Raw genomic sequence first — 14,880 nt, forward strand, 5'->3', positions numbered from 1 at the left:
TTTATAATGAAGAAATCACAAATATGTTATGTGTATTGCTTCAATTAATACGCATGCTTATGCTCCACCACTGCAAGTTTTCCAATCATTTCAACAAGTTCTAGTGAGATTTCACAGGTGGGCTTTTGAGTGGGACAACTCCATCCTGCTTCTCTCAGAGAATTTGAGATCAAATTTGATGTAAAATCTGCTTTCTGTCATGGCTGGACAGTGCAAGGGCGGCGTGAAAAGGCATGCTGTTCAGGCCGGGCGCATCAAAGGCGCCGTGGAAAAGCATATTGTTCAGGACGGGCAAGTCAAGGGTTCCATTGAAAGGCATAGTGTTCAAACAGGGCAGATCAAAGCTACTATGGAAAAGCATACTGTCCAGACTGGGCGTAGCAAAGCTGTTATGGAAAAGCATACTGTGGGCATTCGCTTTTCTAGTCGCCAGACATCCTTCGGCGGTAAGTAGCAGATAGATGATGTAGTAGTAGAGTTCATTTCCTCCATTATGCTTCTGTTGGGTATGCTTTAATCTCTAGTTTACTTTGTTTTATATGCTCAGAGGTACTGGATGAACATAATATTTTTATTTGATTTCCTCTCAAAGGTCTGATGATCCTATGTAATGGTCACACAACTTTTGGAATTGTCTGTCCCACATATCTTGTTGCCATTGTCATAAATTTTGTGTTCCAAATATGTCATTAGTATTGTATTTTCTTTTTTTGTTTTGTATAGAAATCACAACGACGAAGGGACATGATTCAGAGAAGGTCTTGCATTATTTCCATGGTAGACGAGTTAGGGGCCACTTTGCGGGAAATACCATTGCGCACAAAGTCATACGAGCAGGTTTATACTAGACCACATTATTCAAGGATGCACATGCCTATGCCTACAAGTGCCTAGTCTGTCAGTGATGCACCAACAGAACACGAAGGTCAGCAGACCCGCTGCACCTTGTTGCATTGACTGAACCATTTCAACAGTGGGGCCTGGACATCATTGGGGAAATATTCCCATATTCGTCGAAATAACACCACTACATCCTACATATTATTTCACGTTGTGGACATAAGTAGTTCCGCTTAAGCAAGTGAATGACCAAGAAGTCATCAGCTTCCTCCAACAAAACATCATCTCATGATTTGGCGTTCAGGTATCACTTGTTTTTGAAAATGCAACTTACTTTTTGTCTTTAAAGCTTTATGATTTTGCATTGCAATATGGTATCGTTCTTAAACACTCAGCTAACTACTACCCACAGGGAAATGGTCTCGCTGAATCTACAAATAAAAACCTTATCTGCATTATCAAGAAGACCATTTACTCTGAGTAGCGTAACTGGCACTTTTCTTTGATGAATGCTTTATGGGCTGACCGTGTAACACCCAAACCCTCTCTGAGAACTTCGCCATGCTTCCTGGTTTATGGGAAAGAAGCCATCATTTTGCCAAACATCTACTTGCCTGTGCTCCAATTGTCCCAAGAATCCCAAGGCAAGCCTTGTCTGCTAGTTCAGTGTAGGATGGATACACTTCACAAGTTGCAGGAAGAAAGGATGAAAGCAAAAGAAAAATTCACACTCCACCAAAATTGTATCAAGAGATGGTTCGATAAGAAGTCTGCACGGAATACTAACTTCAATGTGGGTAACTTAGCCTTGAAATGGGATAAGCCCCATGAAGACAAAGGAAAACATATGAAGTTCTAATCCCTATGGATTGGTCCATACACTATCTAGGAAAAGATTGGCCCACACACGTACCATTTGCAATCACTTGACGAGAGGATTGAAAACATTCCTGTCAACGACCAAGACTTAAAGCACTACTTTCAGTAAGTCGGGTTCACATCGTGCACCATGTACATAGTCTATTTACTACTTGTTGTCTTTTTGCTTTGCTTTGCTATTTTTTCTTTGCTTTGTTTTGTTTGCTTAATATCATGCTATTTTTTGTTTTGTCAATAAGTGCTACCCTCTACTGAGTTCTGGCTTTTGAATGAGTATGTGGCTAAGATCCAAAGAGTCTTGTGACACTGCAACACTTGTTCAACCCTGTGTATGTCTTCTCTATGCTTGGTTATAACCTTTGGCTGATGAAGTCTCGACGAAAAATACGAGTCGTATGTAAGGGGATCTTTGGTCCAACCATGAACCTATGTCCACACTAGGAAACCCCATTCTTGTACTTAGTCTTCTGCTCTATGTGTTCAAGCTCATCCAACTAGTAGAAACAGAGAAGGCGAAAATCTAAATGAGAAAACCTAAATCAGAGGTCTTACATGCTTCTCTAAAGGAACAACCTCTTTTGCTCTCAATAAGTCGGGATCCCTCTTCCGACCCAAAAATAAATAAGTGCCTATGCACAGTCCTATTTTAAAAAATACAAAGGCAAAAGAAGAGAAAGGATTCTTGCGCAAAGAGGTGAAGCATGCAACTCCACTAGGGCAGTGACCAGGCTCGCTGGAAGTCGAGAAATATGTGTGTTCCTGTGTAAATCCATCAGGGTATTGTCCAGGTCTATTGGCAATAGAGCAACACCATAGATGAAAACTTATACTATGAAAATTTTAAACTCACAAGCCAAACTACCCTTCCTGATTTCGAAACACTATGATCAGGTTGAAATTTGTTGTGTGTTCTACTGAGTTGGAAAAAGGTGAACCATGTTTGTCCATGGGGTAAGTGGTGAAACTGAATTAACCCACACAACAATTCAATACTCCCTGATATACCAAGGCCCTGTGTTGTCAATGGACCAAAACAAAGAAGATGGTATTAAACTAGTGTGTCGCCAAGTGTTGTAGCAGCTGCAACACCCTCCAAAATTTTAGCCTACATCCAATTTCGGAGCCTTCCTTGCTTTTTCCTTGATGATTGCAAACACTTGGTCTCATCCCATGAGCTCATGTCAAGTCTTTCTCTTTTCTTGACTGTTCACCGAACATCTTTTAGCATGTTGGTTCCAATGTCATGCTTGCAGTCTTGTTCTGACTATGTTCAAGGTCTGTCTTCGTGTGTACAAGTTGTGTTCGCTATGTAAGCATTTGTCGCACTCACACAAGAAGGTGTATGCAATGTCATGCAAGTGTCATCACGATCATTCAACGATCTATCTCAAGTGTCTCACTTGTTGTTCGCACCCGTTAGTTAGTCACACTGAGCATGTTGTCTAGTTTGTTTGAGGTGTCTTGTCCTTGAGTCATGTTGAGTGTGTGTTCGCAAGGTCATGTATACATGAGTTCAATCGCTCACACACTTAACCATTTTTCCAAAGATCTATCGATCAGACCACCCTCCATTAGCCAGACCTTCACTAAGCTACACTGTGCAATCTCAACCCTTAGTGACCAAGCGTTGTTGCCTAGAATTGCGCAGAGCTTGAGGTTTCCTCCCAAGCAGTCTGCACTACGCAATCCTGGAATCAACATGGCTGACTATCACCCAGAAAAATGCAAAAGTTGCCCAAGAAGCTATCTCAATCTGCGCTTCCCGCAAGCCTATCCATCAAGCCTCTTGTTGGTCAACTAGAGAATTTGACTTGGAAGTGACCCTGGGCTTCACTCCTCCCAAAAATTGTGCAGAAGTTATCATCCTGCCCGCCTGCACTAACTGAAGAAATTGCGCAGAAAAGAGGGATAGGCACCCGCTGCCTGTCACTACACTGTCTCTGGAAATTGCACAGTTTTGTCAGGGAGTCCCCCTGTCAGCTGGCCTGCCACTCCTCCTGAAAATTGCGTAGTTTTCTTGGACTATCCACTAGCTTCCCGACACCCCGCTCAGCCCAGAAACTACGCAGACATGTCCTGCATGACTGCCTCCCAGATATGCATAGTTTTGGCCAGCAAGCTTCTTGCATCCTGCTCCTAGCCTCCTCTAAAACTCTGCGTAGTTTTGACTACAAGTGCCTCCTGCTGCCTGCACTGCCTTCCTCGAAAAAATTGCACAGTTCTGCCTCCTAGCTGAGCTAGATTCTGCAGATGTCACTCCTTTCCCAGACTGCTCAACCCAACCTCTCAGTGACCTCTGCACAATTTTCCCGACAATGTCCCAAAGCCTCGCATCCCGGTATGATATATGCTCTTCGCAGTTTCAAAAGCCTTGCCCTCTCTCCTGGTCACCTCCACCGGAAAGCGAAAGATGATGCATCATGGTAGATTAGGGGATTTGTAGATTTGATGTCGTCTCATCATAAGTGATTGCAGATATAGGTACATGGATGAGACATGGTGCGACAATGAATGGGATGAACAAGGAGCGCATGCTAGGAGACTTGTTCGCAAATGGATGAACACATGAAGCATGCCAGGGGATACATGCACATGCAACATCAAGCGAACTCCAAGACCATTGAAGGATCCGCACACCTTTTCATGCAGAGGTGAAGCTATGATACACTAAGAGCACACTCATCATTCAATCAAGAACACTCCAACTAGACATGGACACCACCATCAACATGAAAATACCAGTATTGTCATGTTGAGTCATGCCATGAGTCATCTCAGCCACATCACTATTGTGGGCCATATTGTTGTTATCAATGTAATGTAGCATGGAAGTCCAAGAGACCCACATACGAAGTTGAAGAGTCATATAAGTCAAACATTCATGAGGAAATTCGAAGAGTCACAAGGTTCAAGTTCACCCTTGACTAAACATACCCCTCATTTGTACATGCAAAAGACTTTTTTAGCTTGGCTTCTCCCACATAGCCTTGAGAGTTTGTAGTCTTTTCTTTGAGGAGTGAGCAATGGCTCCAACACTCCACTATTGGAGTTAGCGATGTATGGTGTACGGATGTGTCTTGGAACTTTCGCTTAATTCAGAAGTCTGTTAACAGGCCAGCACATTTTCACACGTGTATTGTATTCGTTTATAAGACTATTATTTGGGCACTTGTAATGCATGTTGCTTTAACCTATACTAATATAGTTGAATTATTTCAGTTGTTTTAGTGTGTATTCTGTTGGAAATGTGTTGCATCAGTTGTTAACGTTGTCTCACCTGAGTGGACTACCCTATCGAACACTTGACAGGTTCATCCTTATAAACTTTTTATAATGACCGTCGCACTTGTGTGGACTATTCTGCTGGGTGTTGTACGTGCTATCTGTTCACTTTGTGTTTGTGACTGCTGCACTCATGTGGACAACTCCACCTGAAGCTACATAGATCCTATTGTGTTGTGTGTTTCTAACTAAGTTGGGACTATTCCCTTTCGACTTGAGACTCACTCTTACCCTCTCTCTGTTAGTGAAAGAACTTAGACACGATTTACACTGAGCACTCTCCAGGCACATGAACCTTGTTGTTTGAAGAATAAGTATACCACTCTTATGTATTGACAAGCAAGAGCTAAGGCATATGTTTAAGATAATTGCAACCGTGCCATCATACTAGATGGGACTCCTACAGTAAATGGTGTGAGGTCTAGTTGGGGCTTCATACCGGGGAGATCCCCTTAATGTTGGTAGGTCTATCACCGTCAACAGGACAAAAACATAATTCTTCACAAATTGTCTTTCTACTCCGAATCAAAATTCACAACATATATGAATTTTGAGGGCTTCAATTCTAAAAAAAATTAAATTTTAAAGCTACATTTGTCCCAAAAGAGTAACCCATCTTCATGCATTCCCCCGAAGTAGTTTCTTTCTTCTTATCGTGCATCAATTGCAATGCAAGATTGATATGATTGAATGTTGTTGAGCATATGGAGAATGTAATTTTGTTCCTTGTTTTTCAGGTTGAATAAAATATGATTTTTTCTTCAAAAAAATATCTCTTATACTTGATGTCTAGGATCATTTGTGCTTATTTTTCCTTGTATTTATGATGGTAGGCATATTTATTTTGGAATAGGGCTTCCAAAATTTTAATTTAATTGTCAATGATTATTTGGTGGATGGTATGGATTTTATTTTATGGAATATTCTAGAATATTCTTAAAATACCATATGATCATGTGTCATATGAATGTGAGTGATGGTTTTTTGGCATGTGGTATAGTAAGGGTATTAGCTGATGGTATTGTAAGAAAGCCTATTTAAAGTGGAATGAATCTCAATGGTAAAGGGGAGATTGTAACAAAGTTTGTTTAAAGTAGAATGAATCTCCATGATAAATTGTAAGAAATCTTGTTTAAAGTGGAATGAATCTCCATGGTAAAGGGGAGATTGTAACAAAGTCGGTTTAAAGTGGAATGAATCTCCATGATAAAGGGAAGATATCTGGATATCTATTGAAGTATCTCAAGCTGCTTTCCCATCATTTATTCCCCTAAAATATTTGGCTTGCTATAAATTAAGATTATATCTAACATTATTCCTTTCAATAATCATCTACCTGATCTAAGGCACCATCAATTTCTTTCTATTTTTGAGAATCTAAGCAACATAAGAACCCTATAAAGAAGAAAGAAGGGAAGAAATAAGAAAGAAAAAACCTAATAAGAAGGAAAGTCTAAAATAAATGAATATTTGCATCTTATTAATAATTTTGTTACATATTTTTTAAATGTTTATATACTTAATATATATTAATTATTTTTATTATTAAATTATATATTTAATGTATATTTATTATTATTATTAATATAAAATTATAATTGAGTTGATTTTTAATTATTTTTTCTGTGAATATGAAATTTATTTATAATTAATAATAATTTAAAATAAAATTATAATTTAGTTAATTTTTAATTATTATTATTATTAATTTCAAGCCTTTAAAATTATTTAAATATATTTTAAAATAAATAAGGTATTTTGATATAACTTTTTTTAACCTTTTATTTATATAACTGTGTTATTTACTTTATTTCTTGTTTATTTATTATCATTTTATCTCTTATCTATCTTTAGCATCATTCGTGCTTATTTTTTCTTCAGTATCTAAAGCAAGCAAGGCAACGAGCTTCACATTTGTGCTTATTTTTCCCTCGTGCTTCACCCATATTGTTTATAATGAGAAATCACAAATATGTTATGTGTATTGCTTCAATTAATACGGATGCACAGGCTCTCTGGACAATTGACAACTCCATCCTGCTTTTCTCAGAGAATTTGAGATCAAATTTGAATAACAAGTCGTCTCAAATTGCTTTTCCGAAGGACAGGATAAGGTGGGAACCACCATTGCTGCATTCCCCTTATCTATCTCTTGTTTATTTATTATCATTTTATCTCTTCAATATCTAAAGCAAGCAAGGCAACGAGCTTCACATTTGTGCTTATTTTTTCCTTGTGCTTCACCCATGTTGTTTATAATGAAGAAATCACAAATATGTTATGTGTATTGCTTCAATTAATACGCATGCTTATGCTCCACCACTGCAAGTTTTCCAATCCTTTCAGCAAGTTCTAGTGAGATTTCACAGGTGGGCTTTTGAGTGGGACAACTCCATCCTGCTTTTCTCAGAGAATTTGAGATCAAATTTGATGTAAAATCTGCTTTCTGTCATGGCTGAACAGTGCAAGGGCGGCGTGGAAAGGCATGCTGTTCAGGCCGGGCACATCAAAGGCGCCGTGGAAAAGCATACTGTTCAGGCCGGGCAAGTCAAGGGTTCCGTTGAAAGGCATAGTGTTCAGACGGGGCAGATCAAAGCTACTATGGAAAAGCATACTGTCCAGATTGGGCGTAGCAAAGCTGTTGTGGAAAAGCATACTGTGGACATTCGCTTTTCTAGTCGCCAGACGTCCTTCGGCGGTAAGTAGCAGATGGATGATGTAGTAGTAGAGTTCATTTCCTCCGTTATGCTTCTGTTGGGTATGCTTTAATACCTGGTTTAGTTTGTTTTATATGCTCAGAGGTACTGCATGAACATAATATTTTTATTTGATTTCCTCTCAAAGGTCTGATGATCCTATGTAATGGTCACACAACTTTTGGAATTGTCTGTCCCACATATCTTGTTGCCATTGTCATAAATTTTGTGTTCCAAATATGTCATTACTATTGTATTTTCTTGTTTTGTCTGATATGAAGGATAGATCCACAGACATTATCAATTTTAAGTATCATTATCATTTCTGGTTGAAGATTTAGTTCACTGGTTTTGAATTATATAAAAAATTATGTAAAATCCTTTGAGCATTAAGTATTCATATGAGTTATGTTCTAAATTTTGAGCATTAAGTATTCATATGAGTTCTGTTCTAAATATTGCACTGATAAATGTGAATTAGGAAGCTGCAGTGCTAGTGGTGGTGTTTTTTAAAGATATTTTTATTTTAATGCTCATACAACTTTTGGAATTGTCTGTCCCACATATCTCATTGCCATCGTCATAAATTTTCTGTTCCAAATATGTCATGAACAGAAAATTTAAGACGATGGCAATGAGATATGTGGGACAGACAATTCCAAAAGTTGTATGAGCATTAAAATAAAAATATCTTTAAAAAACACCACCAGTAGCACTACAGCTTACTAATTCACATTTATCAGTCTAATATTTAAACAGAACTCATATGAATACATGATGAGTCCAATATCTAGAACAGAACTCATAAGAATACATAATGCTCAAAGGATTTTACATAATTCTTTATATAATTCAAAACCAGTGAACCAAATCTTCAACCAGAAAAGATAATGATACTTAAAATTGATGATGTTTGTGGATCTATCCTTCATATCAGACAAAACAAGAAAATATCCTTCATATCAGACAAAACAAGAAAATACAATAGTAATGACATATTTGGAACACAAAATTAAAATACAATAATAATGCCATATTTGGAACACAAAATTTATGACAATGGCAACAAGATATGAGGGAGAGACAATTCCAAAAGTTGTGTGACCATTACATAGGATCAACAGACCTTTGAAAGGAAATCAAATAAAAATATTATGTTCATCCAGTACCTCTGAGCATATAAAACAAACTAAACCAGATATTAAAGCATACCCAACAGAAGCATAACGGAGGAAATGAACTCTACTACTACATCATCCATCTGCTACTTACCACCGAAGGACGTCTGGCGACTAGAAAAGCGAATGTCCACAGTATGCTTTTCCACAACAGCTTTGCTACGCCCAGTCTGGACAGTATGCTTTTCCATAGTAGCTTTGATATGCTTTTCCACAACAGCTTTGCTACGCCCAGTCTGGACAGTATGCTTTTCCATAGGAGCTTTGATCTGCCCCGTCTGAACACTATGCCATAGGAGCTTTGATCTGCCCCGTCTGAACACTATGCCTTTCAACGGAACCCTTGACTTGCCCGGCCTGAACAGTATGCTTTTCCATGGGGCCTTTGATGTGCCCGGCATGAACAGCATGCCTTTCCACGCCGCCCTTGCACTGTCCAGCCTGTCGAATTTGAGATCAAATTTGATGTAAAATCTGCTTGCCGTCTCAAATTCCTTTTCCCCACGCCGCCCTTGCACTGTCCAGCCTGTCGAATTTGAGATCAAATTTGATGTAAAATCTGCTTGCCGTCTCAAATTGCTTTTCCGAAGGACAGGATGAGGTGGGAACCACCATTGCTGCATTCCCCTTCCTTAACTAACTCAAAATTAGAATCTGTTTCAAGAAAAACAAAATAAGTTGTGAGTAGAGATGCGCAGAGAGAAATGGACCTCTTTGCCGCCAAATTAGTCCAAAATGCTATCCACCTTGGAGATTTTGAAGGCGAAGGGAAGGTTGGAAATTGCATTTAAAAGAATCCTGCAATCCTGCTATGGAATTGGAAATTGCATTTAAAAGAATCTCGCAATGGAAGTGGACAGTGCATTTAAAGTTGGGGGAATTGTAGATATAGCTGTCTGTTAGTCACAAAGATGCTCCTCTGAAAAACTCAAAACTCTTGTTGTTGTAAACATCATCGCAACATTTAGCTACAAAATCCTGACTTCTTAAAAGAAATGAGATTTATAATTTATTTAAAGATAGAAAAGCTATATGTTTTCCTGGTAGCTGTTATGACAATAAAGTTCTCAAGATGGGGCAAGATAGAATTTGTGAACTATGATTACTTAATGTTAAAGGTCGTCTGAATTGTCAAAGATGTGTGTTAATTAACTTTTCTTGTTCCTTTAAATTAAATCGTAGTATCATTTTTTATGTTGGTTATGACAAGTTTTAAAAGTGAAAGATAGACTTTTCTACTCTTCCTCTTTAAAAACTAAAAAACATAACAAATGCAAAATAATTATTGTATTTAATACCAGAAGAGTGTCACACATTCATATAGATGTAAAGGATATTGAATATAATTGTTTTTTAAAGATAGAATAATAAATTATAATCATAAACACATTTCCAAAACACCACTCATGAGTAGATATAACTGTATTGTTCACATTTACATGCAATCAATTATAAAACATTTATATGCAATCAACAACAAAGATTTATGTACAAAGAAGCATATAACCACTACTTTGTTACAATAGACTAAGATGTGGAAGAACTTTGACCTTCACAAATGTTGTTGATAGTAGCACTTGTACTACCCAACAAATGTGTTAGATTTGATTGGAATTTGGGAATGGAAGTAGTGCTCAAAAAAGTGTCTTTGATGTTTTGCAATGTGCTTAGAATGCCCATCATTGTAGGTCGTCCTTGAGGAGATTCATTTGTGCAAAGCAAACCCACATTTATCAGTGCACTGAGACAATTGAGATCTTTATCTTCTTCAATGCATCTACTAGTCCTCGTTAATAGACCCATGTCCACCACTTCTTGTACTTGGTTTGGAAAACTACTACCCACCCATTTGTGCAATGTCATTCCTTCTACAAACATGTCATGGGTGGGCTTCTTTCTAGTGAGCATTTCCAATAGCACTATTCCATAGCTGTAAACATCGCCTTTGGTTGTAACTTGTCCTCCCACTCCATATTCTGCATTCATAGATCCTCATCTTAAGTTTTTTAATTTAATTGAAAATGTTAAGTAAACATAAGAAAATCATAAGATTGCTTCATATGGGATATAGTTTAAATAATACCTGGAGGAATGTACCCGGTAGATCCTTTGAGTGCATTTGTGGAAGTGAGAGCTCCATCTTCATTATTTGCAAAACATATAGTAGCAATGCCAAAGTCTATTAAATATGCAGTCATATCTTCACCCAACAACACATTGTTGGGTTTCAAATCACAATGAATCACTTGCACAAAGCAATGATGATGGAGATATGTCATGCCTTGGGCGATATCTATTGCTATATTCAACCTTTGAATCAAATTCAAATAGCTTTGTTCTCCATCATCGGGATATAACCACTTTTCTAGGCTTCCTTTTGGCATTAATGGAAATATCAAAGCTTTGATTTGGAGATCTGAATAACAAGTTATGACCCGAATCAAATTCCGGTGTCTAACTCTACCCAAAACTTTGCATTCTCTATCAAAACTATTTTGAGCACCTTCATTTTGTAGATTGAGAAGCTTGATAGCAACCATTGTGTCGTCATTCAAAATCCCTTTGTACACTTTTCCAAAACTACCAATTCCCAACAAGTTTGCATCACTAAATTCATTTGTTGCAATGGCGAGCTCTGCATAGGAGATTCTTCGATGCCCCACATTTAATGATGGACCAGTGTCTCTCTGAATATTTCTCCTACAATTCTTTCTCCACAATATTGCAAGAAACAAACACAATACAACAATTGCTACAACAACAACCGGTATGATAACTCTTTTGAGATTCAAAACACTTTTATGTTTATGAGCATAGCACGGTGGTAGATTTACCCAAGGTCCACATAGACCAAGATTTCCCATAAATGCTGTGGCGCCAATCTTTTTGAAAACTCCTTCTTTAGGGACTTCCCCTGACAACTTGTTAAAAGAAAAATTCAAGTGATGGAGCATTGTGAGATTTGCTAGTGATATAGGTATTCCACCTGACAAATTGTTGGAGGAGAGATCTAGGTCTTGAAGACTTAGAAGTTCACTGATTGACACTGGAATTGGACCTTCAAGTGCATTGTAAGAAAGATTCAGATATGCTACTTCTTTGCAGCTTCCGACGATACTTGGAATGTAGCCAGTTATTTGATTTGCCGAAATATCTATGGCTTGAAGCTTATCGAACTTTCCTAGTTCTAAAGGTACATGGCCACTTAATAAATTGTTTGACAAGTTGAAATAGAAGGCTAAATTTGCAAGGCCTGCAAGCTCTTCAGGTATGTGCCCACTAAGCTTGTTGTATGATAGATCTAGCAGTAGTAAGTTCACACATTTCCCTAAACTTGCAGGTATGTTTCCTGATAACTGGTTATGATTAAGATCTAAATATCTTAATTGTTGGAGGTTAGCCATAGAATCAGGGATTTTTCCAGACAAATTATTTCCAAAAATATATAAGAGACCTAAACCCTTTAGCTGCCCAATTTCCATTGGGATGTTCCCTTGTAAATTATTGGAATCCATATATAACCTCTCCAACTTCTGAAGCATAATAACTGAAGATGGGATTGACCCTGTAAAAGAATTACCTCCTAAATTAAGGAATGTTAAGCTACTTAAATTTCGAATAGCAGGAGGTATTTCTCCAGCTAATTCGTTGAGACCCAAGTTTAAGAAGTAGAGTTTTGTAGAGAGGTGGCCTATAGACAATGGCAATTGCCCAGTGAACTTATTCCCAGATAAGTCTACAAATTGTAGATCGGAAAGGTTACTAAGAGTAGTAAGAATGGGGCATGTCGTGGTGTTGCCGCTAATCAGGTAATTGACGCCAAACGAAAGCACCTGGAGATGTGTCAATTTACCCAACTCCATAGGCACTATTCCGCTGAGCTGGTTCCCTCCTAAGTCAATCTGTTGTAACTTGGTACAATTGAAGAGGGATGAAGGAACGCTGCCACTTAGCTGATTAACACCCAGATAGAGTTGCTTTAACTGGGTGGTCTTCTTGGTACACAACTCCAACGGAATGTGGCCAACTAATTGGTTATCACCTATATCCAATGCTTCAAGATTGGTGCAGTTGGACAACGAAGACGGAATGCGTCCCGTCAGATGGTTATTTACCAGATAAAGAAAGATGAGCTGGCTTAGCATACCCAATTCGGAAGGAACACTGCCGTGAAGGTTGTTGTCATCTAATTCTAAGTACTGCAAAGAGGATATGTTTCCCAAGCAGTCCGGGATTGTTCCCGTCAAATTGTTAACTCCCAAGAGCATCCATACTAGGTTGGGGAGAACACAAAGTTGCGGGGGAATGTTTCCTGTGAGATTGTTATAGGAGAGAGTCAAGTTCCGTAAACTGTGGCAGCTACCCAGAGTGGGTGGAATGGAACCCTGGAGTTGATTGAGAGACAGGCGAAGCATCTTTAAGCGAGAGAGGGTTCCCAATTGATAGGGAATGTGGCCGTGCAAACTGTTATTGTGAAGATCGAGTACTGTAAGAAAGGATAGATTGGCGAGAAGGGGAGAGATTGTACCTTGTAATGCCATGCTTGACACATTGAGGGAAACGACTCTCTGTCTGCGCCTGCTGCATATGATACCCGTCCACTCGCAGAACGAAACATTCGGTTTCCAGGTAGCGGCTAAGGACTTGGTGGGATCATATGTGATTGCAGACTTGAATGCAAGCAGAGCGTGTTGATCGGAAGCATTGGTGAGACGAGGAGGATGGTGAGGGAAATGGGCGATGGGTGTGGAAAAGACAAAAGGAGGATTGAGAAAGAGAATGAAAGAAAGGGTGGCGAGGAGAAGCATTATGGTAATCTGCATCTCTTGCGTGACAGAAAGAATGGTTTGTGATGAGAAAATGGAGTTTGGTAATGTAGTAGCTATATAGCTGCTGCTGCATTGAGTGAAGAGACTCAAATTAAGAATGGCAAGAATCTTTTCGAGATGTTCAACGATGATGTTTTACTTTTACCGTAAAACAAGAGAAGGAATACGGCATCTGCACTCCATAAAAATCAATTAAATTTGAATAAATTGAACGATGATGTTTTACTTTTACCGTAAAACAAGGGAAGGAACACGGCATCTGCACTCCATAAAATCCGCACTCCGTAAAAATCAATTAGATTTGAATAATTTGAACGATGAAGTTTTACTTTTACCGTAAAACAAGGGAAGGAATACGGCATCTGCACTCCATAAAATCCGCACTCCATAAAAATCAATTAAAAGTCTATATTACTTAAAACGTTAAAGTAAATATTACTTCAATGTACGGAAGGAATACGGCATTTGCATTTCGTAAAATCCGCACTCCATAAAATCCGCACTCCATAAAAATCAATTACTTAAAACGTTAAAGTAAATATTACTTCAATGTACGGCAAAATAAATTGAAAAAAATGTAACACACCCAAAAATAGAAAAGGTATTAATCATAAATCGGTCCATAAAATTAATCATAAATCTTTCTCCTTGCCTAAATGTAACACACCCAAAAATAGAAAAGGTATTAATCATAAATCGGTTCATAAAATTAATCATAAATCTTTCTCCTTGCCTCTCAATAAACGAAAGTAAAATGTCCATCCAATTAATAAAAAATCTAACACACCCTAAAATAAATAAATAAAGGTCTATAAAATTAATCATAAATATTTCTCCTTGCCTCTCAGTAAACGAAAGTTTCTCCTTATCATTTGGTGACGAAATGCCTTCTTTTAACGAAATAAAAGTAACGAATTACCCCTTTTTTTAATCACATTACCCTTTTTAATTTTTTAAATAAATTAAAAAATATTAATAAAAATCATATATAAAAGTTTTATTATAGAAATGATAATACGGCTTTATAAATTACCCTTTTTTTATCACATTCCGTTATAGAAATTGCTATATAAGTTTAAATGTTGTATTTAAATAAATTAAAAAATATTAATAAAAATCATATATAAAAGTTTTATTATAGAAATGATAATACGGCTTTATAAAAAATATGTATGA

At 37.7% G+C, this 14,880-nt stretch overlaps 2 protein-coding genes and 1 pseudogene across 2 annotated transcripts; 1 reads left to right on the forward strand and 2 right to left on the reverse strand.

Moving 5' to 3' along the window:
* Window positions 1–199: 199 nt before the first annotated feature.
* Window positions 200–7,830, forward strand: LOC149155795 (uncharacterized). The gene is made up of 3 exons (XM_089444525.1): window positions 200–410; window positions 3,358–3,368; window positions 7,465–7,830. Exons 1-3 carry the CDS (start codon window positions 200–202, stop codon window positions 7,705–7,707), a joined length of 465 nt encoding a protein of 154 aa, XP_089300651.1. The 3' UTR covers window positions 7,708–7,830.
* Window positions 7,831–8,833: 1,003 nt separating this feature from the next.
* LOC149155796 (uncharacterized) lies at window positions 8,834–9,498 on the reverse strand (annotated as a pseudogene).
* Window positions 9,499–10,296: 798 nt separating this feature from the next.
* LOC149155797 (uncharacterized) lies at window positions 10,297–13,788 on the reverse strand. Its single transcript, XM_089441177.1, has 2 exons — window positions 10,959–13,788; window positions 10,297–10,851 (listed from the first exon to the last, which is right to left on the reverse strand). The coding sequence occupies exons 1-2, from the start codon at window positions 13,696–13,698 to the stop codon at window positions 10,403–10,405; spliced, it is 3,189 nt and encodes a 1,062-aa protein (XP_089297303.1). The 5' UTR covers window positions 13,699–13,788; the 3' UTR covers window positions 10,297–10,402.
* Window positions 13,789–14,880: the final 1,092 nt, after the last annotated feature.

Source organism: Pinus tabuliformis, chromosome 9 (assembly GCF_031772625.1).
Source record: "Pinus tabuliformis cultivar Carrire ecotype Pingquan chromosome 9, CPIR1, whole genome shotgun sequence".
In the NCBI taxonomy this organism is placed as follows: Eukaryota; Viridiplantae; Streptophyta; class Pinopsida; order Pinales; family Pinaceae; genus Pinus; species Pinus tabuliformis.

Excerpts from the sequence above, each read along its gene's own strand:
- LOC149155795 (XM_089444525.1), top strand. The coding sequence starts at position 200 with ATGGCTGGACAGTGCAAGGGCGGCGTGAAAAGGCATGCTGTTCAGGCC.
- LOC149155797 (XM_089441177.1), bottom strand. The coding sequence starts at position 13,698 with ATGCAGATTACCATAATGCTTCTCCTCGCCACCCTTTCTTTCATTCTC. Across the intron at positions 10,852-10,958 it reads TACCGGGTACATTCCTCCAG|AATATGGAGTGGGAGGACAA; the intron begins GTATTATTTAAA and ends CTATGAATGCAG.